Here is a 12,752-nt window from a genome sequence, read left to right on the forward strand (position 1 = left end):
ATCACTTTTCAAACTTCACCTTTTGCAGTAAAAAACTGAAAAAAAATCTGCTCATTTTGGGCATAAAATAGGGCAATTCTTTGTGGCAAACATGACAAGGTCTCATGGCGCACATGTTGAAAAACACTGCAATAGTCAGGAAGAAAACGTCAAAATATGCCCCACTTTAATGTGTGCAATCAATCATGAGAAAAAAAGTATACACATGTGGGGCGTGGAACTGCTGACTTTGTTGCATCATTAAAAAAAAAAAAGCACCCATCAGTCAAACACTATCACCATCTTGATAAAAGAATGAAGCACAGAAGTTCGTTCACTGTGCTGAGTCACCTTTCAAGTGGAGCATGTCCACACACGTTCTTGATGTGTCCAAGACACGCACGACAACAGATCTCAAATAGGAGATTGAGAGCACCCCGAGGGGTAAATGAGACTTTAAATATACACAGATCAGAGATAAAATCTTGAACCCAAGTCCGAGTCTAAACCCGACCAAGCCTAAATAGTCAGTCATTACATTCGAGTCGGGCTTCTCTTTCAGTTTTTTTAAATTATTATCCACCCGTCATTGTTCTTCTTTGTCTATCTGTCTCTCTCTCTTAAAGTCCCGCGCTAGAGTCAACTCTCCTATAATCCATTTACTTGACCTGCGCTCCATCAACCGTCTTCGCCCCTCCCTCATCCCCATCACCACCGCCATCCTTGTCCATAGCCTTATCACCTCCTACCTTGATTTTTGGAATTCCCTCCTCCACGGCATACCAATTCCCTCCATAAAATTCAGCTGGTCCAGGACTCTGCTGCCTGCAATATCACCAAAACCCCCTCTCGCCATCACATCACTTCTGTCCTTAAGCAACTCTACTGGCTCCCGATCAAGCAAAGAATCAACTTCAAAATTCTTAAGTGCACTTTTAAAGCCATCGATAACATTGCCCTTCTTCACATTACCATGCCATCCTCCGCCCTTGGATCATCCTGCTCCCTTCATTGTCTCAGCTCCATGGGGAGCCCTGCCTTCCGCTGCTCTGACCCCAGCTCTGGAACTCATTACCACCTGCGTTCCAGGACAACTTGCTGTGGTTGACGGAATCATGAATTCTGGTTTTTACCAGAGGAACTTAAAGGTGCACGTCCGGCTATTAGTTCGTGCCCTCAAATTCAAACACTCTTGGACCGTGAGCAGGACAATGATCTGAAACACACCAGCAAGTCTACCTCTGAATGGCTCAAAAACAAAACTAAATGAAAGTTCTGGACTGGCAAAAGCAAAGTCCCGATTTAAATCCTATCGGGATACTCTGGTGTACCATTAAAGTTCATGCTAGAAAACATTCCAATATGGCAGATTTGATAAGATTTTGCAAAGACGAGTGGGCCAAAAAAAGACTAAATACCAATTATCGTAAATGTTCGATTTCTGTTATAGCTGCCAAAGGTGGTGCAACTTGCTATTAGGTTCAGGGGGCAATTACTTTTTCACGTAGAGCCAGATAGGTTTTGATTTTTTACTGCCTTAAATAAAATCAACATATAAAAACTCAATTTTGTATTTCCTTGGGTTGTCTATGCGTGATATTAAAATTGCTTTGATTATCTGAAACCTTTGTGATTGATAAATTTGCAAAAAAACACAGAAATTAGGAAGGGGGCAACTATTTTCACAGCACTGTGTACGGTTATGTAAGGACCATGTAGTCCAATAGCTTGACTTGTACTAGATACAATAAGTACATGTAGGTCATTGTGTTCACTAGAGTGCAAGACAATAACTGATCATGAAGCCTGCAAGCTTGCTCTGAATGTTGTTGCCTATGTAATGTTTCAAACTGGTTTTCGCATCCCCCTTGAGAATCACAGCATGAATGGTTCCCAAAATCCTAATGGGTCAAATTAAGCTAGATGACACAGGCTTTTATATATATTCTAGGAGAAAGAAATTAGGAGAACTTCTTTTCTGCAGCATCCTCTCAGCAGGGTTCATTAAAGGGGATTGCCAATACTTATCCGAGCACATGTGTTAAAGCCATTCGCAGTCGTTCAGTTTGCTCCCAGTGGTGCGTTTATGGAAAGTCAACAAGTGAATTGTTTAAACGCCGCACTGAGATGGAGGACTTTTAGCAGAAGAGGCACTCTGCCCACCATGCGTGGACAAATTGCAGATGAAATGTTCCGTGAAAGGTGACAATGTACACAGTTGTCGCTCAGCCATCGTAAATACAGTATGTCAATACTCCGAATTAGTTCAATGAAAGGAGCAGTATCATCAGCAGTGTTATGCAAGTCAAGCTACCTTTTCAAGGTTGGGGTTATTCAAAATAGAGCAATTTAAAGAGTTGTCGGTCATAACGTGAAATTAACAATGCATCTGAAGCAGTGTTGGGCACGTTACTTTGAAAAAGTAATTCGTTATAGTTACTCACTACTCCTTCTGAAAAGTGAGTGATTACTGTTTTTGAATTACTCTTTAGTAAAAGTAACTAGTTACCAGAGAAAGTTACTGTTTCCGTTACTTTGACATACAACTTATTTTTAAAGAATTCAAATTTTTCCGGGCAGTATTCGAGTCAGTTGAATAGAGAAAAATAAACAGGTACTTGTGTTCTCGAACATTGTTACATTTAATGCACCTCACTAGCAAAAGGTTTATCCTGCACTTGAAGTGCAACAAAATTAACAGCAAACAATAAAAAGTGAGTTCAATAAATTAATTCAAACTCTCACAACTGGTCAGGTAGATATTGGCAACTGAAATTAAATATTTTCACAACGAAAGTCGATAGTAAAACGATATAAAATAAGTTACGCTCTGTAGCATAAATCACAGTCTTATGTCAGACAACTGGTCAAGTAAACATACGCTACACCACTTCAAATAGTTTTTTACAACAAAAGTAAACAGTTCAACAATGAAATACGCAAGAAAGTGTGTTTAACAGTGCTGTGCAAATCTAATAACCTAAAAAATATAAAACATTCTGTATTCAAACCAGTGATCGTATCCGAGGAGAAGAAGCTTCTCCAAACCTCGCGTCAGATAGCTTGTTCCTTAACACAAAAGACACTCGAACCAAATGCAGTCAATTTTATCGCATTGTCACACTATTTTAAGTCACAGTACCAGAGATGAATGTTATTTGTTGTGTGTTTTAGAGGTTCAATGACAATAAATTTGTCATTTGCAATTCTTAGAAGAATAAAATGCAAGGGCAGACATTTGTCATAGATCTAGCCTCTTGATTTTGCTCTAAAACTGCAACCAGATGGATGGCTTTGAAGTAGAAATGTAAAAATTTTCCTTCCCGGGGGCATGCCCCCCGACCCCTCTAGACTGTCCGCCCACCACGGTCTCAGAAATTTCTATGGGAAACACTGGTTTTATGTATTTATGCCTAGTCTTTATTTCCACTAGTTGTCGCTAATGCACGATGTCCCTTTATGTGAATTTTCTAAAGTGAAATTAAGGAGCGACCGATAAGTGTTTTTCAGGGCCGATACAGAATATTAGTATAAAGAGGAGGCCAATAACTGATATTTGCAGCCAGTATCCATTTGCTGTAAAAGCTTAAAATGAGGTATTGAATTTTTGATAATGCAAAAAATAATAACAATAATAATATTTGTTGGAAATGAAATAAAACTAACAGGTCCCAGAAACCTTATACAGTAACTAAATTAGTATTTCAACACGCCTAACTTGACCAATCTTTCACTTAGACCAAAAGTGCAGGAAATAAAATTGTGCCTGGCAACAACTCTTATGAAGGTACATAAAAATGTAAAAAGCTCCCAGATTTTTTTAAACGATACATAAATAAATAAATAAATATGTCAATACATTTAATATGACTGCTTAAAACAAAAAGTGCGTTGAAATTTCAACAGAGCTCACAAATTGAAACGTGTTGGCACTCCTGTTTTAGAGCCAGATTGCTGAACTAGTGTTATGGTAACAGCTAATCACCCAAACGTCCACTTTAAAATACTTTTTTATGCTCTCCCTCAAACACAAACGTACAAGCTTGATTGACGAACTAATGTTATAATAAGAGCTAATATTTCAGTCGCCACCTGAAAGTGCTTTCTTAAAACAAGTTAGCTACACTTTTTATGGCATTTCTTAATCACAAACACACTATTATATTATATATGTATTCATGAATCTCAATATTACCGGTGATTCACTTGCATGTCAATACTCAGGAATTAGCAGAGCTGCTGTTGTTTACTCTGCGCCAACGTTATTCTTCCACCTTCAGTGGTTTCGCCCCGGGTTGCTTTTCCAATTAGAAGGCGTGGGGTGGGTAGCGTCCGAGACAAAAGTAGGGAAGAGAGGCTTGGCTGCATCTAAGCCTAAATAGTCAGCCCGTCAAAAAAATAAAATTGCAGATACAGATATCCGTCGAATTCCCAAATATCAGAGCTGATAAACAACCCGCCCGATAATCTGTCAATCGCTATTTGAAATTCAGCTCAAATCCCAAAATGATAGTAGAGACACACTATTTACTGCATGATCTTTCTCCTAATACTAAAAAATGTCCACGAGGTGATAAAAGACACTGGGAGAGAAATTTGCAAACCAGTTTGGTTGCGTCTGTTAATGTTTGCGCGTCCTGGGCTACGCCACTCTTGATTACATAAAAGCTTTATGGGCAGGGACGATGGATGTCTATGCTTGGACTGTTATGCAACTTGTGTGAGTGTATTTGTGCGAGTCTTGTCTAGAAGCAGGCAAAAATGGCATTTTGTTTTGTAGAGAGCGATATTAAAAGGGAGGCGTCAGCTGAGAGGGGGTGTTTAAATAAAGGCAACACACCAAAATTGAAAGCGGGAGTTGAAACCCGTGAACAACATTAACTGCAAAACACTGAGTGACAAACAAGACAGATGTCCTATTAGTGATGTTCTGGTTTGCTCTGATTGGACAAAGGGCTGTTTCTTTGTTTGCAGCAAGGTTTGGTGTCGTGATTTTTGAAAAGAAAAAAAAAACATCCCATGTTTCACGTTTTTTTATGATTTTATTACAACACTGATTTGTTACCACTAAGAAATACATAATAGTCAAGCACAGGGATGAATACAATTATGATTACAGCTTTTTTTTTTTAAACAGTGTCTCTCAATGTTTTCCACCTTGCCATTTCCTAACAAACATGGAGTAATTTTACCAACAACGCTTTTCTTTTTATATTTTATTTATAAACATACATACCATATGAAGTTTATATTTTAATAATTGTATATGAATAATGTACAATTGTTATCAGTATCACTACCCAACCTAATTTCCCTCCCTATTAGGTCCCCACTTCACTTTTAGGTTCATAGACTAACAGGGTGGATATTCTTTTGCTAATCTAGCTGCAACTCTTTAGCTAATCAACTTTTAGCTAGCTAGTATTCAATAGAAAAGCAATACTTTAATAACAGTCTAACAAATCCAATTTTGGGGTTTTTTATGTACTCAATGAATATTTTCCATAATTTGCCATAACAGTAGAACCTTAAGAGAGCCTCATATAATAAATTTAAAATAATTGCGAGAAATAAAATCAGGCTTAGAAGCAACCTGTATAAAGGTACATAAAGACCTAAATACGTCCCTGTTTTGTATACAATAAATAAAAAAATCACAATCCAACCAACATGATGTAATTCGACTTAAAACAAAAGTGCATGGAAGTTTTAACAGAGTTGGCAAATTCAAGTGTGGGTACTCCTGTTTTAGAGTCAATTTGACGAACTAATGTAATGCTACTCACTCAGCCTTCCAGTTTAGCATGCTTTTTGTGCTCTCTTTCAATTACAAGCACACGCGCTTGAGTGGCAAACTAATGTTATGATAAGAGCTAATATATCAGTCTCCATCTGAACGTGCCTCTCCAAAACAAGAAACTACACTTTTGATGCTATCTCCTAATCACAAACAAGCTTTCCGATCACTTTGCAGGCATTTCGGAACAAGTTAACAGAGCTACCGCTCTAACATTATTCTTTCAAGTTCTGTGGCTTTATCATGGTCCCTTATCCAATCAGAAGGTACGGGGTGGATAGCGAGGAGAGGAGAGAAGAGGAGGGAGGAGTAGGACCAAGGAAGAGAGAGTCTCTGCTGCAACTCAGACGTAATAATCAGCCTGTCGAATTGATAAAAATGCTGATACCGATATCTTTCAAATTTTCAAATATCGTTGCAGATAATCGACCTGCCAATAATTGGTGGACCTCTATTAGTTCATATATTTCTTGGATATCGTTAAACGTCACGCATTGAAATGCACCTTTTTCTGGAATTCAGGTTTGTTAAATATTTTCCGGAAATGTATGGTGTGGCTCTCACTGAACAGATGTTTGCTTTCATGGCTCTTTGAGTCAAAACAGTTCCTGAACACTGTATTTTAAGTGTTGCAAGTGTATGAAATACATACTTCTCATAGATCCTCTGTCCCCTCATGAAGACTTTGGCTTCATTATCCAGCGGAAAAGTCCCATCGTCCTTACGGAATCGATAGAACAACTTCATGTCTCGGAACTCCCGGTGCTCGTCGCACACTGCAAACGCAAAACATTAGGTCTCGAAAGTGATCAGAAAGAACAAAAGTATGAAAAATAAAAAATAAAAATAATTGAGCACAACGTAATTTAGTGAAAACTCAAATTAGAGCACATTCCTTTTTGGGACCCTGGCCAACATGGTGAACAATACACTATAATGTTGGAAAACAACCTCCAAAATGTAGTTTGCAGGGATATTGTGTATTATTTTGCGCTTCCCTTAGTTACAAAAAAATATTCATATATATGTATGTGTATATATATGTATGTGTATATATATATATATATATATATATATATATACACACAAAACCCCTAGCAATTATGGAATCACCAGTCTTGGGCAAGCCCTCACTCAGACATCTTATTCTGTACAAAAAACTCAGATCACAAACATGAAACAATCGTAATTTCATTCCAAAGTGCAACTTTAGAGCAACACTAAAATAAATTCAGAAAAAACATTGCAATGGTCAGTAAATGATACATTTATAGAGCAAGTGCACAGAAATAAATATGGAATCACCCCATTTTGAGGAAAAAAATATGGAATCAGTGCATTTTGAGTAGATAATAAGGACACACCCAGTCAATTTCCTTTCCTTAATTGGGCACTTAGGTTAGATTAGGTCTGCTCGTTAGTCAGCAGTTAAAAACAGTGCCGTTATCACACCTTGGAGGGTTCTTGGACTGAGTGGATTGGCAATAATCATGGCTTCAACAAGAGAGATGTCTCTTGAGACCAAAGACAGGATCGTCAAACTTAAAGAAGGTAACACTACTCGTATGGTTGCCAAAGATGTGGGCTGTTCACGACTCAATTTTGGGTCATGCCCCTTCAGCTGCCCCACTGGCTTGGATCAAAATAGATGAAAAAAACACATGTTTAGCATCCAAGTAATAAAAGTTGTGTGGCCTCACCGTGGTGGATGATGCTCTGGTCCAGAAGCTTCTGCATGATCTTTATGGCAGTCTCTCGCTCGGAGGCCTCTTTGTGTTCGATCAGCCAATCAACGAGCTCTTTGCCCACAAAGCAGTTTGGGTAAGTTCTCAGGTGATGTCGTCGATCCTTGATGACCTTCCCTTCGTGCAGACGCAACCTGCAGGACAAAGTTAGCGTTGACATTTTTTATTATTCGCCAGGTGCCTGCAACAGGTGCTTTAACACCCTCTGCTGAGGTCAATAATGGTATGATAGTTTTCATCTGGTCCTAGTCCAGCAGAACTTGAATAAGAGATCATTCTAAAGGATTCGCCCAGGATTTTTCATTCATATTCAAGACTTTTCAAGACCTTTTCAAACCACATTCAATTAAATTTAAGAAGCGAGAGTTGTGACGGATCCTGGCGCCTGACGCCATCCGGCTGCGATGCAGGAACTTTATACGATCCTCCCACTCCCACCCCCTGCGCCAAAAGAGCCGGGAAGGTATACGGCAGATGAGGTTTAGTTTGCAAAAGCAGATGGACCAGCTGACAGCTGGAGGAGACCGGCACCCGTCTCAGCTGCGGCCAAGCCTGGACTAAGAGTAGGACTAAGGCGGCTGTGTGTCAGGGGCGGGTACGGACTTACCCGAGCCCCGAGGTGACTCTTGAGCTGTCAAGAGGACAGGACCGATAACGCCCCACCCTTGCTCCCCTTGGGTTTACCACAAAACACAATGCACCGAAGGATGGACGCGGTGACCATGCGGTGGAACCAAACCACAACGACAACACCCTGGCCGCACCGACCAACATGAAGCACGGGCGCAGAGGTGGGTGACTGAGTGGGAGCCAACCAAAACCGTTCGGGGTGGTGGAGCGGCACGCCACCGCAACGGGTTTGGGTCGTCGGCCGGGCAACCCCGTGACTGAGGTCCATGCCCAACTGCTGCCGTTACCCTGCAGCGGTGGCGACGCGACGGGTCGTGGCATCAGTTGGGCGACCCCTCCCAATTATTTCCTGGTACAGCCTGAAGTCAGTTATACTTGAAATCACTCAACCACAACAGGTTAAACCTATACTTTTCCGTTCTGAAGTTACTTCAGCTGTGTGTAAAGCTCAGACGTAATGCTGCATTTTCGAAAACACGGAAATTTGGATTTTACGACCGACACATTGCATTTATTGGTCAAACAAAACGTAAAAGAATTTTAAAACCAATGTTCCAACTTTTAGTTTGTTTACTTATTTTAGTTATTAGCTCTATCGCGCAGATAAGACAGGGGAAAATAAAGACATTTGGGATTTAAATTTAAGACCCTTTCAAGGCTTAAATTTGCAGTTTTCAAATTCAAGACTATTAACACTTTTTAAGACCTTGGGGGAACCCTGGTCTAAAGTCAGAACTGAGCTTCCCATAGTTACACAATGTTCATCTGGCTCTCATCATGCAGAATTCATGAGCACCGTCCAAGTCTGCCCAGCAAGAGCGACAGTGCCAAAAATCTAAATGAGCAAACAATCTGGCCCCAAAGACTTCCGCCCACTCTGCCACCATCTCTATCATCTATTCTCTTCTATTTGGATCATCCGGATGGAAAAAAAGTGAGGTTCCATTAAACATGAGCTAAAGAGACTATAGAAAAAATTCCATCGAGGATCTCAGTTGCTTTTAAGCATTGTGGCTATGAAAAGTACGCAAAGTGCTCCTTCGTACGGAGTTTTCTCACACTCGACATAACCCAACCAATTTCCACGGCTAGCTGATGCACCATACAGCTCCAGAGTGGTTCATATGAGAAGAAAATGTTTCTCTTTCTTTGTGTTGCTGAGTAACAAATGATCCTTTTGGAAGAGGTTCTTTACACAATAGTACTTGCAAATGCCAGACAGGAGCCAACCTTTTAAGCCCAGCGGCTAATGTATATGAAAGCCAAAGCATTTCTAATGAAGTGGATTTGGGCTGGTTTGCACAAAGAGCAATTTCAGAATAATTTTGCAATGCAGTAGAACACAGTGTTCAAATAACAAAAAACACAATTAGGAGAAACACAAAACTGGTTGAGGAGAAAAACAAAATTGGTTGGTAGCATATTTTATTTTTAAAGAGTTTTTATTATTTTGGGTGTCAGAAAGAATAGCCCATGTGTTAAAAGACAATAGTTGCTTATCTATATATATACATATCTATTGTCAACTACATATCTTATTTCTGTTCAACTTTTCACGTGTCAGGCCTGGAGTTTAAGGTCGATTCTTAGAAAAAAGGGAGAATGTTGGCTTGTACTTGTGAGTTTAAGCAAGGAGTGGAGGTCAACAATGGGTAATGTCAATCATTACACAGCCTGATTTTTCAAGCTCCCACGCCATGATAAGACAAAGGTACAGCTTCAGCTTTGCAATGTAGTCTGCTTGACCTTGGTACAAAATATTTCTCATATTAGTGATAAGGGTGTACATTTAAGAGCCCCATTTTCTTTAAAATGTAAGTGTTTTAGAAAATGGATGAAATAATAGATGGATGTTTCTTTCCCTTTGTTCTGGTTCCTAGAATCCATAGCTATTCATTACATGCCCTCACTTTGCTGCAATGCAGTGAACCTCACCTAAAATCTGTCTATCCATTTTTAATAGCACTTCCATTCAGGTCATGGGTGAACTATAGCTTATCCCAGACAGGGGATAAAAACTTGGTTTGCATCCAGGTCTAATACAGTGCTCAGTAAAATGACTAGAACCCAACACTTTTGAGTGAACGTGTTAGTTTCCTGCTAAGACCGGGATTTTCTTTGGGATACTGTATGATAAGTTTTTTATTGTATTATAGACACTCTAAGGAGACAGGATCATAATGAATTTTGAACTTGAAATAACAGGACAGGCCTGTACAAAAATCCTCAAGAGAGTCCCAATCTGTTCTACAGGTCCTCCCCAGGGCAGTTTCTTTATCTCCTGGGTTATAAAAAGCACATCTGCCCAAAAGGGGATGGAAATCAGAAAACAGCAACATTATTGGCCAATAGTGACAATAATGTAAACAGTTCATAATACAGACGCTACCCGACACACGAACGAGTTCCGGACGATCGTTCGGAAGTGGAATTTGTTCGTAAGTTGCTTCAGTGCTATATTTTGCATGGAATTTATCTTTAATGTTTATATAAGTATGTTTAAGGCTTGTATAAGTAACCTATATTGTTTTGTACTAAAAATCGAACTTTTCATAAAATAATATCCTCTATAAACATAAATACAGTGAGGTTTACCTTACTTTTGGAAGATGAGCTTTAACAGTTAGGCGACCCTCTTCTCTGTGGTAAAAAGTGGCCGAAAAAAAACGTTCAGACCATTTTCTCAACCGCATTAAGCTTTCTTATTCCACTTTCCTTTCAAAAGAAACGGCTCGCCCCTTCTTTACACTTTACACCAACCATATTGAGTGGATGCACGAGATATTAAGCACTAAAAATGTCAATATTCAAACCAGGAAGTAAAAGCCGGATTTCTTATTCAGTGTGGATGCTGAGTGACCACTCACAGCGCCACGCGGCGGCAAGAAGCACTACAGTAAGGTCCTCTACTCGGAAAAGGGCGCACACAATACAAAATCTAATTTACAGTAATGTCCGGATATTTTTCGACATCCCGAAAAAAATGATCGAATCTACAGTTTTGCGCAGGTCGAATGTTCGGAAATAAGGGAGCGTCTGTAAAATAACGAAATATCTTAGCATCCTATGCAATCTCCTTTGCATGTGTCTAATATTAAAAACCGAATAAACTTATCAGTGAACTAAAAAATAATCCTAAAATGTGGGTCACTGCTCGTAAAGAAAATATTTCTTTTTTTATTTGAATGATAACCGAAATAAAATAATTGGAATTTGTTTTCGTTGCATATTTTACCAAATACATTTTCAAGCATTGCAGAGGTTTTGCTACAGTAAATACAAAAAATAACAGATTATAGGAAATAATAAATGTATTAGTTATTTTTCATGTGTAAATTGATTTGATCAAACTAGTGTTTTTCAATTAGTGTGCCGTGACAACTTGTCTAATGTGCCGCAAGAAATTAGTATTTATCTTATGCCATTGTTCAGTATTTTTGCTTTCTTCCAGTGATCAGCCAGCTTAAGTGTAACATTTATTGACATCAGTAAGTGGCAGAATTTTTCTTTTTATGTACCAATTATCTGCTCATGAGGTAGTTCAGGGAAATATATAGTGTATAGTACCTTTTTTTTGTTCCAAGAAGATGTTTAAAAATGCACTGCAAAATGTAAAACGAATTATACACTACGAATAAGGTAAAATCTTTGCTGATTTAATTATCTTATTTTACTAAAGTCATAGGAAAAGTTAGAACGGAGTAAAAACGTAGTCAAAACTGATCCACTGGAAGATAGTTTTTACATATTTTAAGTATTATTAGTTGATTTGTATTGAAAAACAAGATCCAAATATAGTAAAACGGGTTGTATTAAAAATGATTGAATAACTTGGAATACCTCCTAAGACACAGTGACCACGAATGATACAGTAAATTTCGACAATAGGATAATTTAACCTTAAAAAGGCAAAACTGGGGCGGCAGTAGCTCAGGAGGTAGAGCGCTCGTCTTGGGATCAAGAGATCGCAGTTCGAATCCCGGCTCGTCCGTGTTACATGTCGAAGTGTCCTTGGGTAAGACACTGAACCCCTAATACCCCCAATAAGCAGGTTAGCGCCTTACATGGCTGCACGGCCGCTATTGGGAATTGGAAAGCACACTGTAAAGCGCTTTGGGAAGTCTTGACTTGAAAAGCGCTATATAAATGCAGATCATTTCATTTCATTTCAAAACAAAACGTTAAACTGCTGCAAGGAATTAATTTCCAAGCAGTTTTGACAGTGTGCCTCAACATTTTATTACAAAAAAAATCTGTCTTGTCTCAAAAAAGGTTAGAACACTGCATTTCACTGATTTCTTTTTTTTTTAGTCATCCGTGCTTTCTACTGTGAACATTACTTTTATGCTTCATTGTTGTTGGGTTCAGCTGATTTTTATCGTCTTCAAAAACTCATAAATTCTTCATACTGTTTTTTATGTACAGTGGTTGCCAAACTACCACTGGCTACAAACAAAGTGCAAAGCACAATGGGTATCTTCAAAAATGGTCATGATTTTGAGTCATGTATGTGTTTTTACATTTAACTGTACACTTTACTTCATTTCCATAACTTTGTACAATGGAAGATTTATCAGCTGTCACGTTGATTTGTTACAGTA

The 12,752-nt window shown here is 38.8% G+C and overlaps 1 protein-coding gene across 1 annotated transcript in view; it reads right to left on the reverse strand.

Moving 5' to 3' along the window:
• Nucleotides 1–12,752, reverse strand: part of deptor (DEP domain containing MTOR-interacting protein) — a 45,017-nt gene that overhangs the window by 26,348 nt on the left and 5,917 nt on the right. Inside the window, exons 3-4 of the mRNA XM_088326133.1 lie at nucleotides 7,477–7,655; nucleotides 6,429–6,552 (exon numbers count right to left, since the gene is read on the reverse strand). Of these exons, the coding sequence (XP_088182259.1) occupies nucleotides 6,429–6,552; nucleotides 7,477–7,655 (303 nt within the window). The remainder of the gene's footprint in view (nucleotides 1–6,428; nucleotides 6,553–7,476; nucleotides 7,656–12,752) is intronic.

The sequence above is a fragment of the Urocampus carinirostris genome, chromosome 2, assembly GCF_059441175.1.
Source record: "Urocampus carinirostris isolate Australia breed hairy pipefish chromosome 2, RoL_Ucar_1.0, whole genome shotgun sequence".
NCBI lineage: Eukaryota > Metazoa > Chordata > Actinopteri > Syngnathiformes > Syngnathidae > Urocampus > Urocampus carinirostris.